The 12,134-nt window shown below is 45.4% G+C and overlaps 2 protein-coding genes across 8 annotated transcripts in view; one reads left to right on the plus strand and one right to left on the minus strand.

The window, feature by feature from the left end:
• Positions 1-3,000, plus strand: part of epn1a (epsin 1a) — a 43,658-nt gene extending 40,658 nt beyond the window's left edge. For all 6 annotated transcript variants that reach the window (XM_084336902.1, XM_084336901.1, XM_084336905.1 and 3 more), the window contains one exon: positions 1,548-3,000. In XM_084336902.1, coding sequence (XP_084193028.1) covers positions 1,548-2,002 — 455 coding nt within the window. In that variant the 3' untranslated portion in view covers positions 2,003-3,000. The remainder of the gene's footprint in view (positions 1-1,547) is intronic.
• A 2,812-nt stretch (positions 3,001-5,812) lies between these two features.
• foxj2 (forkhead box J2) lies at positions 5,813-11,549 on the minus strand. Of its 2 annotated transcripts, none has more exons than XM_084336457.1 (10): positions 11,300-11,549; positions 10,534-10,882; positions 9,824-9,898; positions 9,587-9,685; positions 9,235-9,396; positions 8,113-8,566; positions 7,632-7,736; positions 7,417-7,518; positions 6,683-7,030; positions 5,813-6,266 (listed from the first exon to the last, which is right to left on the minus strand). In XM_084336457.1, the coding sequence occupies exons 2-10, from the start codon at positions 10,855-10,857 to the stop codon at positions 6,154-6,156; spliced, it is 1,782 nt and encodes a 593-aa protein (XP_084192583.1). In that variant the 5' UTR covers positions 10,858-10,882; positions 11,300-11,549; the 3' UTR covers positions 5,813-6,153. The 2 variants fall into 2 exon arrangements, with proteins under 2 accessions (XP_084192583.1, XP_084192582.1); XM_084336456.1 differs by having other exon boundaries at positions 9,581-9,685.
• Positions 11,550-12,134: the final 585 nt, after the last annotated feature.

Below are 12,134 nucleotides of genomic sequence, written 5' to 3' on the forward strand. Positions count from 1 at the left end.
CTGCAAACATTTCACCTGCTTAATTCATAGAATCTAATTGTAACTATGATCTTTTCTGGGAAAAGATTATCGCTTTTTTGTGCATAGGTCACTAGATTTATCAGCTTGTAAATACGCTGCAAAGCTTGTAGTGCACCTGCCCATCAGAGGCTGCCGGGAAATATCTTTTGGGTAAAATTCAGCTTCAAGCTGCTGGTGCCTCTGGGAGTCTGCATGGGCTGGAGAAGTGATTCAGAGCTTGGGCCTAACAAAAATAATAGTTGGTTTCAGGTTGGTTGTCAGTTTGGCCATGGGTAGGTAGGGATTTTTTTTTTTTTTTGTTTGTTTTTTTATTCTTTCCCACGGCGACTATGGATAGGGAATTTCTTTATTTAATTAACCCTTTCACTGCCACACGACAGAAGGTTAGCCCTTTACTATCACACAACCGACGGCGATGCTCCATCATTAGCATCATTAGCTCCGCGGATGCGGAGCTAATGATGCTAATGATGGAGCATCGCCGTCGGTTGTGTGATAGTAAAGGGCTAACCTTCTGTATTGTCACAGTGAAAGGGTTAACCGGCTGTCGTGTGGCAGTGAAAGGGTTAAAATGTTCACAACAACATGGATGCATGTACTCTGCCAGCATGTTTAATATCCATAATACTAAATGTTTGACTAAGATTTCTATGAAACTTTATTCTAAAAAAAAAAAAAAAAAAAAAACTGATTTTTTTTTTTTTAATATATATATATTTTTTTTAAACTCATAAAATATATTGGGTCGCACCTAAATCGGCAGGGTCGGTCGGCAACCTGAAACCAACCATTATTTTTGTTAGGCCTTGGTCTATTTCCGCTGGCCAGGAAAACGCACTAATTTCCCCCGAAGTTGCCTACTGCAGCTTTAAGAGGAATACATTCCAGCTAACACGTTTTATCAACACTAAAATAAATGGAGATGTTTGAAGTGTGGAGAGGACTAGATCTTCTAGAAAAGGATTTGACACGCTATTCCGTCCCACAGTCTGTATGTTCCAGAATAGATTATATTTTGATGAATACAAACAACAGAATACCGGATGTGTCTGATCATAATGCAATATATCTGACTATACAAATTTATTAAAGGGGGAATACATTATGGAGCCTAAATGTATGCACTTAGAATAATAGGACTACAGTAGAGGACATCAAAAGACAGTTAGGGAATTGTGTTGAAGAACAATGGCCAGGTTGTTAAGGAGTTATGAGGGAAATTAATATGGAGGGCAGCCTGTCGAGAGAGGGCTAGATTGGGAATGTGTGAGAAATGTATATTTCAAACATCTTGACAATCTTAGCAGCCTATTGAGCTATTCAAAATAGATGTCTACAATCAAATATAGCAGGTATTAAACGACAACTGTGGCATTGTGGCAACGAATCATAATAATACTATGAATACAGGACCATGATGGACACAATACATTGACCGCTCTAGGTTATAGAGTGCTGTAGGACGGTGACCACCGCTGTTGAAGTGAATTAAACACGTGTGTGTGTGGCTAACTGTGACCCCTCAGGTTCGTCTCCGGCGCCCGGCATGGCGTTGACCCCAGGCAGCACCATTTCCAGTAGGGGGGTTTCTCCGACACCCCTCGCTTCCTCGAACCCGTTCGGCGCAGCCGCTCCCATGACCTCCATCTCACCTCAACCCTCGTCGCTGGGCCTGAGCGGCCTCCGCACCAGCCCCGTGCCGCCCAACTCCATGCTGGGCATGGTGGCCCCCGGCATGGGGTCCATGGGTATGGGGGCTCCGGGTATGGGCCTGGGGATGATGCAGCACATGCCCTACGCCCCATGCCCCATGCCCTACGGCGGGCTCTCGCCCATGGCCCCTCCGGGGTCGTCTCTTCTCATGGGGCCCGGGGGGGCGGCACCGCCTCCGCTGATTTTGGGGGGGGGGCCCGGCGGAGCAGGGGGGGCGGTGGGGGGGGGAGGTACGACAGGAGCCAGCACCAATCCTTTTCTCCTTTGAGGGGGTTTCACTCACTCGTCTCCACCTCTCCTGTCTCATCCACAGCCTCCCAGTCCATCCTCCTTCAACACAAACAGTTTGTGTCCAAAAAGAAATGCGTGTACATCTCTATATTTAAAGAAAAGAAATGCAAATCACAATTTATGTTCATTTCTTTTCTCAGAAAAACATTTATTTTTATTCTGCTCAAATGAGTTTCTTTTTTTTCTTTTTTCTTCTCTACATTTTCTTTGGTTCCTTTTTCATTTCAGAGTGGGAATGCGATGGGTGCGGGAAATAGAAAAATCTATTTATTTTGTTTTAATTCAATACTGTTTTGTTTTTAAATGTCGTGGGATTTCCTGTCTGAGATGAAGGTAGGTGTGTGTGAGTGAGTGTGTGTGTGTGTGTGTGTGTGAGTGTGAGTGTGAGTGTGTGTGTGAGTGTGAGTGAGAGTGTGAGAGCAGGAGGCTTCATCAGTAGTGTCACACTCTACGCTATTCTAATATTACTGCACTGAGAGAGAAACGGAGGGAGAGAAGGGACATATAGCCACTAACAAACTGAACAGAAACAAACTCTTGGACCTGCCTCTTCCTCTTTGAGCCCTCCTAGATGATGATGATGATGAAGAAAAAACACTGAAATGAATCGAGTGCATGAAGGATGATTTTATAATGGAACTCCTGACCGAGATCTAAACTTGGGGGGGGCAACAACTTGGTGTTACCATTTCAGATACAATGTGGTCAAATCGTTCAGCTATTTCACTTTTTAACTTAATTTAATGTGTAATATAATTTATTTTTTTCCAGTTCTGGGAACAAATAAACAAGAAAAAAAGAAAAATCATACGCGATCATTGATGCCGTTAAATCAAATGCTTGCTTACTTTCGTTCTTTCCTGATGGCATCGCAAACTAAAGAAAGTTCTTAACATTTATGGGCCGGTGGGGAAGAGATGGAATGTGTATTGTGTGTGTGTGTGTGTGTGTGTGTGTGTGTGTGTGTGTGTGTGTGTGTGTGTGTGTGTGTGTGTGTGTGTGTGTGTGTGTGTGTGTGTGTGTGTGTGTGTGTGTGTGTGTGTGTGTGTGTGTGTGTGTGTGTGTGTGTGTGTGTGTGTGTGTGTGTGTGTGTGTGTGTGTGTGTGTGTGTGTGTGTGTGTGTGTGTGTGTGTGTGTGTGTGTGTGTGTGTGTGTGTGTGTGTGTGTGTGTGTGTGTGTGTGTGTGTGTGTGTGTGTGTGTGTGTGTGTGTGTGTGTGTGTGTGTGTGTGTGTGTGTGTGTGTGTGTGTGTGTGAATGGCGATACGGATGCTAGTTTGTGAGTGCATGTGAGGATGCAATAGAGCAAATGCCTGTTTTTGTTTGTGTATATGAATCGGTATTGGTCTCCATTTTACCTGTGTCCCATCTTAATTTCAGTGACGCGGAAAAGCTACTACTATAGAATCTAATGGAGGACGTGCAGCTCATTTCCCTCCCCGTACTGGATGGCATTCAGTGGAAGAGAAGCTATTATGAAGTATATTGTGACAATAGGCTAATTAGGTTTCCCAGTCACATGTGACGTCACTCACACCCAGTGATGCCACAGATTACTTGTAAAAATAATCTGATTACTCCTTTAAAAAGTAATCTAGTTACTTTACTGATTACTTGATGAAAGTAACTAGGTTACGAAGTCGTCGTCGTCCCCCCCTGCTGCTGCCACAAGAATGACAACAGTTTTTAATTTTTTTTTTATAAAAAGTGCATAATGTCATCAATCATGATTGGCTGCTCAGACAGGTTATCATGAGACGTCATCAGCCATCAGGCCCTACTCCGGTCTAGCTGACTGTACCCCTGGCTCTCTTATCATCAGCATTATGAGATAGTAACTAAATAGTAACTCACAGCCACTTGGAAAAGTAACTAATCAGATTACTGGCTTGTAAAAAGTAACAAGTTAGATTACTATTTACTGAAAAATGTAATCAGATTACAGTAACTAGTTACTGGCATCACACCCTCCAGTGCATGACCTCGCAACAAAAACGTTATGAAGTGCCCGCGACGTGCGTATCTCATTGGAATGACGTTATGAAAGGTAAATGAATACATACTGGATGTGCTCCGGTGAGTCCCACTGACGTTATTGACTACCGGTAATTTAGTTAGCTACTGCAGTGCAGCAGGGTAATTTAATCATTTAGGACTACAAACTGGGAAGCTCTGTTGGCATTACAGCTTAAACTGCTAGGAATAGTGCTTCTAGACTTAAGTGAAAAATGCAGATGTCGGAGGGATATGAAGGAACAACTCGCCTTGGACCGGGTCAAAAACAAGGAACTTGTTGGCCACCTTCCAGACCTCAATAGTTAAAGGTAGAATCTGTAATGCAGTCAAAACGGTGACTCTTTGTACGGTACCGCACTTTGTTATTTTTTTGGTCTGACGTGTGGGTTGGAGTTGAGTTGGGAGAGGGGAGGGGTTTCTATTGCTGGCCACACCTCACACTCTGCCAAAAGAGGTCTGGAGAAATTCACAGTATAGGTTATTATTTAGCTATATATATTATACCTAATATATATATATAATATAAATAAAAGTATATATATATTGCTATATGGTAAATTATTAGAGGGACCCTTTTGCCTAGAGGTCACTGTTTAACAGCATTAGATTCTACCTTAAGACTAAAACCCCTTAAGAGCCTTCCCTGTGTTCTATTGACTGAAGCATGGTTAAGGGCAAATTACATAGATCCTGCATTCCAACGGGACTCCCTAAAACTTGGTATTTCATGTATACACTTACCTTAACCCTAACCTTAAACCTCATTGAATCTCACGCCCTACCTTAAGCGCCCATTGGATACCAAGTTCTTAAGTGAGTCCTGCACGCCAACATTCAAACCTTTCGCAACATATCGTGCCTTTTGTTCGTCGTCCAAATGTTCCACTTTCTTAGAAAGCCCCGCGTACGAACTAGGACCGCTCACTTTGCCAAAACATCCCCACATTAGTACTCTTCTGTGCTCCGCTTTTTGCCGTCCAGCATGGCTGGGTAAACAGTAACATGTGCACGTCCTCCTTTTTATTATTTTTGTTTTGTTTTTACAAATTCAAACTATCAATGCTATGTAATGTTGGGATTTCAAATGAGGTATTAACAAGGGTCAAACATTTCTCTGCCAATTTTATTTCACTTTATATTTTTTTGTATTAATCGGAAGCATTTTTTTTTTTTTTTCACTCTTTCAAATGGGACCCCTGGTGTACAGGACGTCCCACAGCACGACTGGCCTCTCACTTCATCCCGCTTTCCTACAGGGAGGGTGAGCTACAGATGCTTCTTAAAAAAAGAAAAGACAATTATTTCAATGAATGAAAGAAGAAAAAAAACAACAGGGACTGGATGACATGCTCCATGCTGTTCTTTTTAATTTAGGTTGATGAATTTATTGTTATTTTATATCAAGAAAAAGAAAAATATCTTTTATCGGGTAAGGTCAAATTTTGTGTGGTGTTAACTGTGAACATTCACATTTGAAAAGTAAAATGGGAAAAAAATCAAAAGAAATTTATGAAATAAAAAAAATATCCACAAAGGATGTGTGTTGTGTTACTTTAATACTAGCTTCAGATCCTTACTCTAGGCCAGGCAGCTAATTTAGGACTATTCTTCCTTTATATTTCTCATACATACTAGTAGTAATATGTAAGCAAATGTAGTCACCACACCTTGAGGTACACAAGAATGCGTAGGCAGTACAGTTTTATTTTCTCTGAACATGAAAAATGCACCCCCCCCCCCCCCCCCCCCTCAGTTCAAAGAAATTAAGAACCCATAAAACGTCCGCAAAGACGAGAGTACTACAGCAAATAAATCTGAACTAAGGATACTCAGAAATATGTATCCATCTAGAAAAACAGCACTCAATATATATTCAACATCAAGCTCCCCCTCAAGAGTTCAAAAGGCACAACGGTGAGGCAGCTCCTCCGTGGAGTTAGTGTATCTGGCTGTTGACCTGAAAACTAGGATCAAGTTTCTTGGTGAGAAGACAAGGTGTGCATTTCCTTCCTCATGGGACCAGTCCAGGTGACATTTTACGAGGAAGCTTTTATCTTTAATGCGACGGGAGACTTCCTGAATGGAACCCGCGTGTGTTGGGCCACACCCCACAGTCAGACGATGAGTGAATCCCAGTCAAAGTCATCTTGGATCTCTTCACTGTTGCTATGGAGATGTTTCATAGGAGGACGTGGACTAGGCGCCATTGGTGGAGGTTGGAACCCAGCTGAGAAGAAAAGTAGAGAACAGGAAATGAACCCTTAGCAGTTGCACGGTATCATTTTGAGGAAGTGAGATGGGATTGTATTGTGGGTTATGAGTTTCTTTTGACTTCAAACCACTTGCTCCTTTTTTTACAACTAGTCTGATTGCTTCTAACACTCTTTAGAAGCTGCAGGTTGCAACTCACACCAAGCTTTACTGCCAAGCATGAGCATCATCATCACACACTGGCTGGTTGTCGCTTGGTGTTAGACCTTTCCTTTTCCAATCACAACCGTTGCTTCCCTCAAGAATATTCTCCGTTAGTATTCTCACCGACGTCACAACCCTTTGAATGGCGTGTCACTCAAAAACGAACAAAATTAGCGTTCAAGTTGTGAAATTTGGGACAGAGGAAATTACAATGTTTCCAGGTCTTACCAGTGACGTTAGCAGGCTGCGTTAGCTGGGGCCTCTGAAGGCCCAGTCCGTGGGGCTGCAGGGCCCTCCGGGGAGGCTGCGCTCCATTGGAGGGGGGACCCACGGGAGGGTAGAGGAGGGGCAAAGGGTGGGTGAGGCTGGCCAGGGTAGGTGGAGGGTTGGAGGAAAAAGGTGGGACTTGCAGGGAGGTATGGGCCCCGAGGGCCAGTGGGGAGTTACTCCCAGAGGAGCAGCCAATCATGCCCTTCTGAGTGAAGAAGCGGTTCAGTGAATCACAGAGGGAGGTGAACATAGTGGGGTCCAGCGCCCAATCACAGAGCTCCGCTTGGCGCATGCTCTCTATCAGGTCTGAGAGCGGGGGGGGGGGGGGGGAAATGGTTTATTAACATACAGAGTTTCCCCAGGGTCTTAAAACGTTTTGAATTGAATGATCAGAACTGTAGGCCTTAAAAAAATTTGGATTAGGAAGTTACTTCTCTGTTACGATAATTTCTCTGTATCGCATTTAAATGTTTGGGGAAAATGTCCGGGCTGCAAAGTAAGCAGTATGGTAATAGCAAATCAGCGCCCATTTGTATGGAATTACGGTACTTCTTTCATAGTAATTTAACCTTCATACATTTTTGCCAGTGTGGCCGTGAAATAGGCATTAGATTCTATTCAAAGCGGTCTTAAAAAGTCTTACATTTAACTGAACATAGAAAACAGTGACTGTGGAAGAAGAAATCACAAACCTGGGTGACTGGAGAGGTCTATATTAGCCCAGTCTAGATTGCTGGCGATATGGACGCTCTCCTTCAGAGAGTCTGTGTGGTTGAACCAGTCAGCGGGCACAACTGCAGAGGGAGGGAAGGATCAGAGAGACAGCGTTGAAGGTTGGTTGTTGTAGTTGGTTTCCATCCGTTTCAAGTGACTCCGGGTTGATCAAGTAACTCGTAATGGGTCTCACCCATCTCAGTAGGGGGTGCGCCCGGTGCTGGCAGAGGTTGAGGGGACATAGGCAGGACGGTCGGAGTGTGCAGAGGAGTGATGTCACTGGTCAGAGTGACCTCCGCTGGAAAGCAGGAAGAATTGTCATCCCAAATGGATCATGGCTGAGGCGTCAATTCACTTAAATTCAACCACTTCAAAATATACATTGCAACCGGTTCACATGCTAATTATGTTCTCAATCATTTATTTGTGAACTGGATATGAGAAGCTTTTTAATGGCAAGATTTTCAATTGAAATTGATTCGAGCGTGAATTGAACCTCTGCCCCACAACGGATGGTATTGTAATCTGTATCGAATGGATCCACACAATCTCGTCAGGGTTTGATCGTACATGTTTCATGTTGAAATTCCACACTTCTTCTAGACTAGAAGTACATTTCTTGACAAGATTTGAAGGTTTAGTCAGTGTTCACACACACACACACAGTTACTTACACTGAGAGCCCCCCCTCTCTCTCACAGTCTTGAAGAAGGACTTGAAGGACGCGTACAGGTCCGGCAGGCCCATGTCGTCGAAGGTGAAACGGAGGGCAGGGTCGGCGGAGGAGTGGGACGGGGCGCCCCCGGTGGACACAGAGGCCACCGAGTAAACGGGCCCCGGCAGAGAGGACACGGGCATGGGGGCCACCGAGTGACCCGCAGGAGGAGGGGCGGAGAACGGGTTAGCAGCAGACACCACCGGCGCCGAGTGAGGAAGGACGGAGTGAGCGGACAAGGAGGGGGCTGCAGACGGCAGCAGCAGCGCGGGGACGGAGAGAGTGTGCGGATGAGGAAGAGGGGTGGCGATGCCGGACGAGGGGACAGTGGACGAGGTCACGCTCACAGGACAGGCGGACGGACGCGGGACAGCGGGGACGGAGAGGGGACATGGAGTGTAGGGCGATTGTTGCTGTGAAGAGAGAGACAAAAAGACAAGAACATTGAGAAACACCTCCCGACTATCTGGACCCATCTCAAACCCCGCCCTCTTTTCTCGATCCTCCAATCACGACTGTTTCTTTCAAACAGCTGTGACCTAGGCTGGTAAAGCTATGCCTCCTAAAAGTGTGAATCGGAAATACAGAACTACAGGCTTTCCGGTTTCCGGGCACCCCCAGTTCTGTTCATAGTCCCCAGTGAAACAAACAACAAGCAGACGCTCGTACATCTCGAAAACAAGACAATGGAGTTATCAGCGGACATTTTCAACAAAACAATTATAGAAACGTGTGAAGTGCACAATATTTCCTCGTTTAAGCCACTGCAACGGCTTTGCCTTAGGAATTTGCTACATGACCGGGACGTTCTAGCTTGTTTGCCGACAGGATTCGGGGGGGAGTGCATTTTCACGAGCACCCGTCGTGATTTCAGGGGCGGGACTTCCTACCCGATTCACACTTTCGGCCGTAGTGCTTTACCAGGCTTCACCTCTCGAGATGAAGCCGGGAACGAGGTTAGTCGTGACCAGAGGATCTTGATCTTGCTTTTTGAAAGAAACAGTCGGGATTGGAGGAATCCAGAAGAGAAGGCAGAGTTTGAGATAGGTCAATCGGCCGAGTCGGGTGGATGTTTGCTCACCTTGCAGGGAGGGGGAGAGAGGGAGATGTGGTGGGGTGATTGTCTTCGAAAGGCTCCCAGCGCTGCCACTTGGATCATCTCCTGGCGGTGTGTCTGGGAGGTCAGCTGAGGCTGTAAGGGGGAGAGTCCCTGCTCGGCCTGGGCCCCTCGTACCTGAGGCACCTAGAAGAGGAGAGCAGATGAAACAAAGCCTGCGTGACATTTGTCTGGGATCCTTTATAGTTTGGTGTCGTTACAACTCACTGTAATGTAATCCATAGACAGATGAAAGGTCTAACTTCTGTAAAGGGTCAGCATGGTGAACATACACACTAGTAGTGTTGTGCAATTAAAGAGAGAGACACACATGTACATTATACCCCTCCCTTTCCTCCTCCTCTTCTGGATGGGGACGTTTGGGTGCCCTCGCTTGATTTACCTCCGAAGGTCCATCCATTGTCCAATAGGAACCCTAGAAACACACCAATTCTTTGTCACCTTTAAACCCCATGTTGTGAGACAGTTTATAAGAAGGTGTATAGGCATCCGTGTAGCCACTATGACACTATATATTCTAACAAGGATAACAAAAAAACAAACATAGCTTCACCTTGCCAGGGTCACTCTGTGGTCGAGGAACTTTCCTGAAGTATTTATTGAGGGACAGGTTATGGCGAATGGAGTTCTGTTGGGGGACAGAATTGTCAACGTTCAATACTGTGTTCAACAGGTGTCGAGATGCATATTTAGATTAGATTAGAGCTTTTAGTAGAGACGTGTACTGCACAACTCCAGATTCTAGTGGTCGATTATTCTGAAATTACTTTAACCTAACCACACAATCAATTATTATCTCCACCAGGTGGAAATCATGTAAATCGGTCACGTGCGTCTATGAGTGTGTAATTGTATCTGTCCGCAGCTAATCCGACAAACTACAAGGTCGATTTGGATGAAATGTCACACATAGGCTGACAGCGGGCCAAGGACCAGAATTCTGAAACATATCGATCAATGACAACTTGACAAGTATTTTATTTGAATTAATTTCCATCTGTGTCCATTGAAATACATATTCAGTATGAAGTTACACCTTTTGAACACAAGAGGGTGATACTACACATGTCCGCTGGTAATGGGCTCTCTGGCACACGTTTACAACATGCCGTAGTGACCCTACTACTAGCGTCATTGATATACCTATGCATTAAAAACATGTATTATAATTTATTCATTTCTTGATTTGGGGATCAAGAAAAGAGGGCAGGGTTTGAGATAAATAGGTCAATAAAGGGTTTTATACTATAGGTGCGACGTTACCTTCCAGCCGCGGCCTGCTCTGCAGTAGTAGGGGAAGGTGTCGCTGATCCAGGTGTAGATGTCGTTCAGACTCAACTTCCTCTCCGGGGCAGACGCTATCGCCATGGCAATGAGAGTGGCGTAGCTGTGAGGGGGCTTCCCTTTGGAGTTGGAGGGAGAAGGGATCGGGATGGAGGGTAGAAAGTCTCCCCTTTCCCTCCCTCTGTCTCTCTTCTCTCCTCCTCCTCCTCCTCCTCCTCTCTCCCTCCCCGACCGCAGGCCACTGATCCCCAGCTGAGGCAGCCAGTCTATGCTGGTCAGGCTGGAGTCCAAGTCCGACGACATTCTGTCTCTCCTCCTTCAGAGGGGCCTAGGCGGGTCAGAGCAGCCGGCGCTGGATCAACAATCTATTTGCTCTATTTACTTACAACGCTGTGTGGTCAAACAGTGGGTTAAATGCTGTAGTGGAATTCTCCTGTGTACAGTATGTGTGTTTGTGTGTGTGTAATGTAATACTGTCCACCATTCTGTCCCTGCAGTGTGTGTTTGTGTGTGTGTAATGTAATACGGTCCACCATTCTGTCCCTGCAGGGCCAGCCAGTGTTGTTTACAACAGGCCAGTAAGCAGAGACTCTTCAAACCCTTGTGTTGCTGCACTTGCTACATTCCATTCACAAGATAAATACATAACATGAATATGCCAGCGTGTGAACATGCTGGTTCCATCATGAGTTCCCGGTATAAGCTATGCAGTCATTGCGCCAAGGAGGGAGAATGACTCGCTTACCTCTCTCTGTAGTCACTCAAGGCCCAAGGCCTCACACTGTGTTAATAGTTGATGTTGTCATCAGATGGTTGTTGCCTGGTCAAAGTGCTTGTTGGTTCTTCTCTTCTTCTGCCCTTTAGAGATCTCTCCTTCTCAACCGGTAGATCCTCTCCCAAGTCGCTTATCATGGTTTCGTTTAAAAAAAAAAAAAAAAGTTTGTTTTACCTTAGAGTAGAGGAGGGGAAAAACGTATCGCAGACTGCTTCCTTTCTCTTCCCCTCTCTCTTGTTCTAGCCCTCCCTTTCTGTCCCAGAATAACGTCACCCACTCCTCCCCCTCTGTGACATCAGACTCTCTTGCCCCGCCTCCGGGGGGGATGGGCACTCCTTTTCAGTTGGGCTCAGTCTGAGGTATAAGGTTTCTCTCCCAGTGCTCTGCTGCTGCTGTGCGGGGTAAGAGGCGCGGGGCAGCTGTTGGACCAGTGAAATCCAGAACCCATTACATAAAATAACATTGAATGCTCTTGCTTGTACACACATCTCTCTCATTTGCACCCATGTTTGCTGAAAACTTGATTTTATAAGTCATACATATATCATCTTAAGCGTTGGGGTTGACTTGAGGATACATGCCTAACTGGGTCTTCTATTCGTTTCCTAACGCATTTATGTTTCCGCGTTCGCGTTTTGCGCTCCGATTGGCCACTGATGTTTCTGGTCGCACCAATCGTGTGACGGCAAGTTCTTTCGCCGGTTAAGCTTAGGCACTCTTTCGAAGTTGGTTAAGGTTAGAGTTTGTCTTAGAGCAGGGCGATAGAACGCCAGCCCTGATTCCAAACTCTAACCTTAACCAACTT

Source organism: Notolepis coatsorum (assembly GCF_963971535.1).
Source record: "Notolepis coatsorum genome assembly, chromosome: 19".
NCBI classification, from domain to species: domain Eukaryota; kingdom Metazoa; phylum Chordata; class Actinopteri; order Aulopiformes; family Paralepididae; genus Notolepis; species Notolepis coatsorum.

What these genes read in the sequence shown, in the direction of transcription:
- foxj2 (XM_084336456.1), bottom strand. Translation starts at nt 10,857, where the DNA reads ATGTCGTCGGACTTGGACTCCAGCCTGACCAGCATAGACTGGCTGCCT. An exon ending in GGGAGGGGTATAATGTACAT is followed by an intron (nt 9,397 to 9,580) that starts GTGTGTCTCTCT and finishes CTCCTCTTCTAG; the next exon opens with GTGCCTCAGGTACGAGGGGC. An exon ending in TCTCTCCCCCTCCCTGCAAG is followed by an intron (nt 8,567 to 9,234) that starts GTGAGCAAACAT and finishes CTCTCTTCACAG; the next exon opens with CAACAATCGCCCTACACTCC.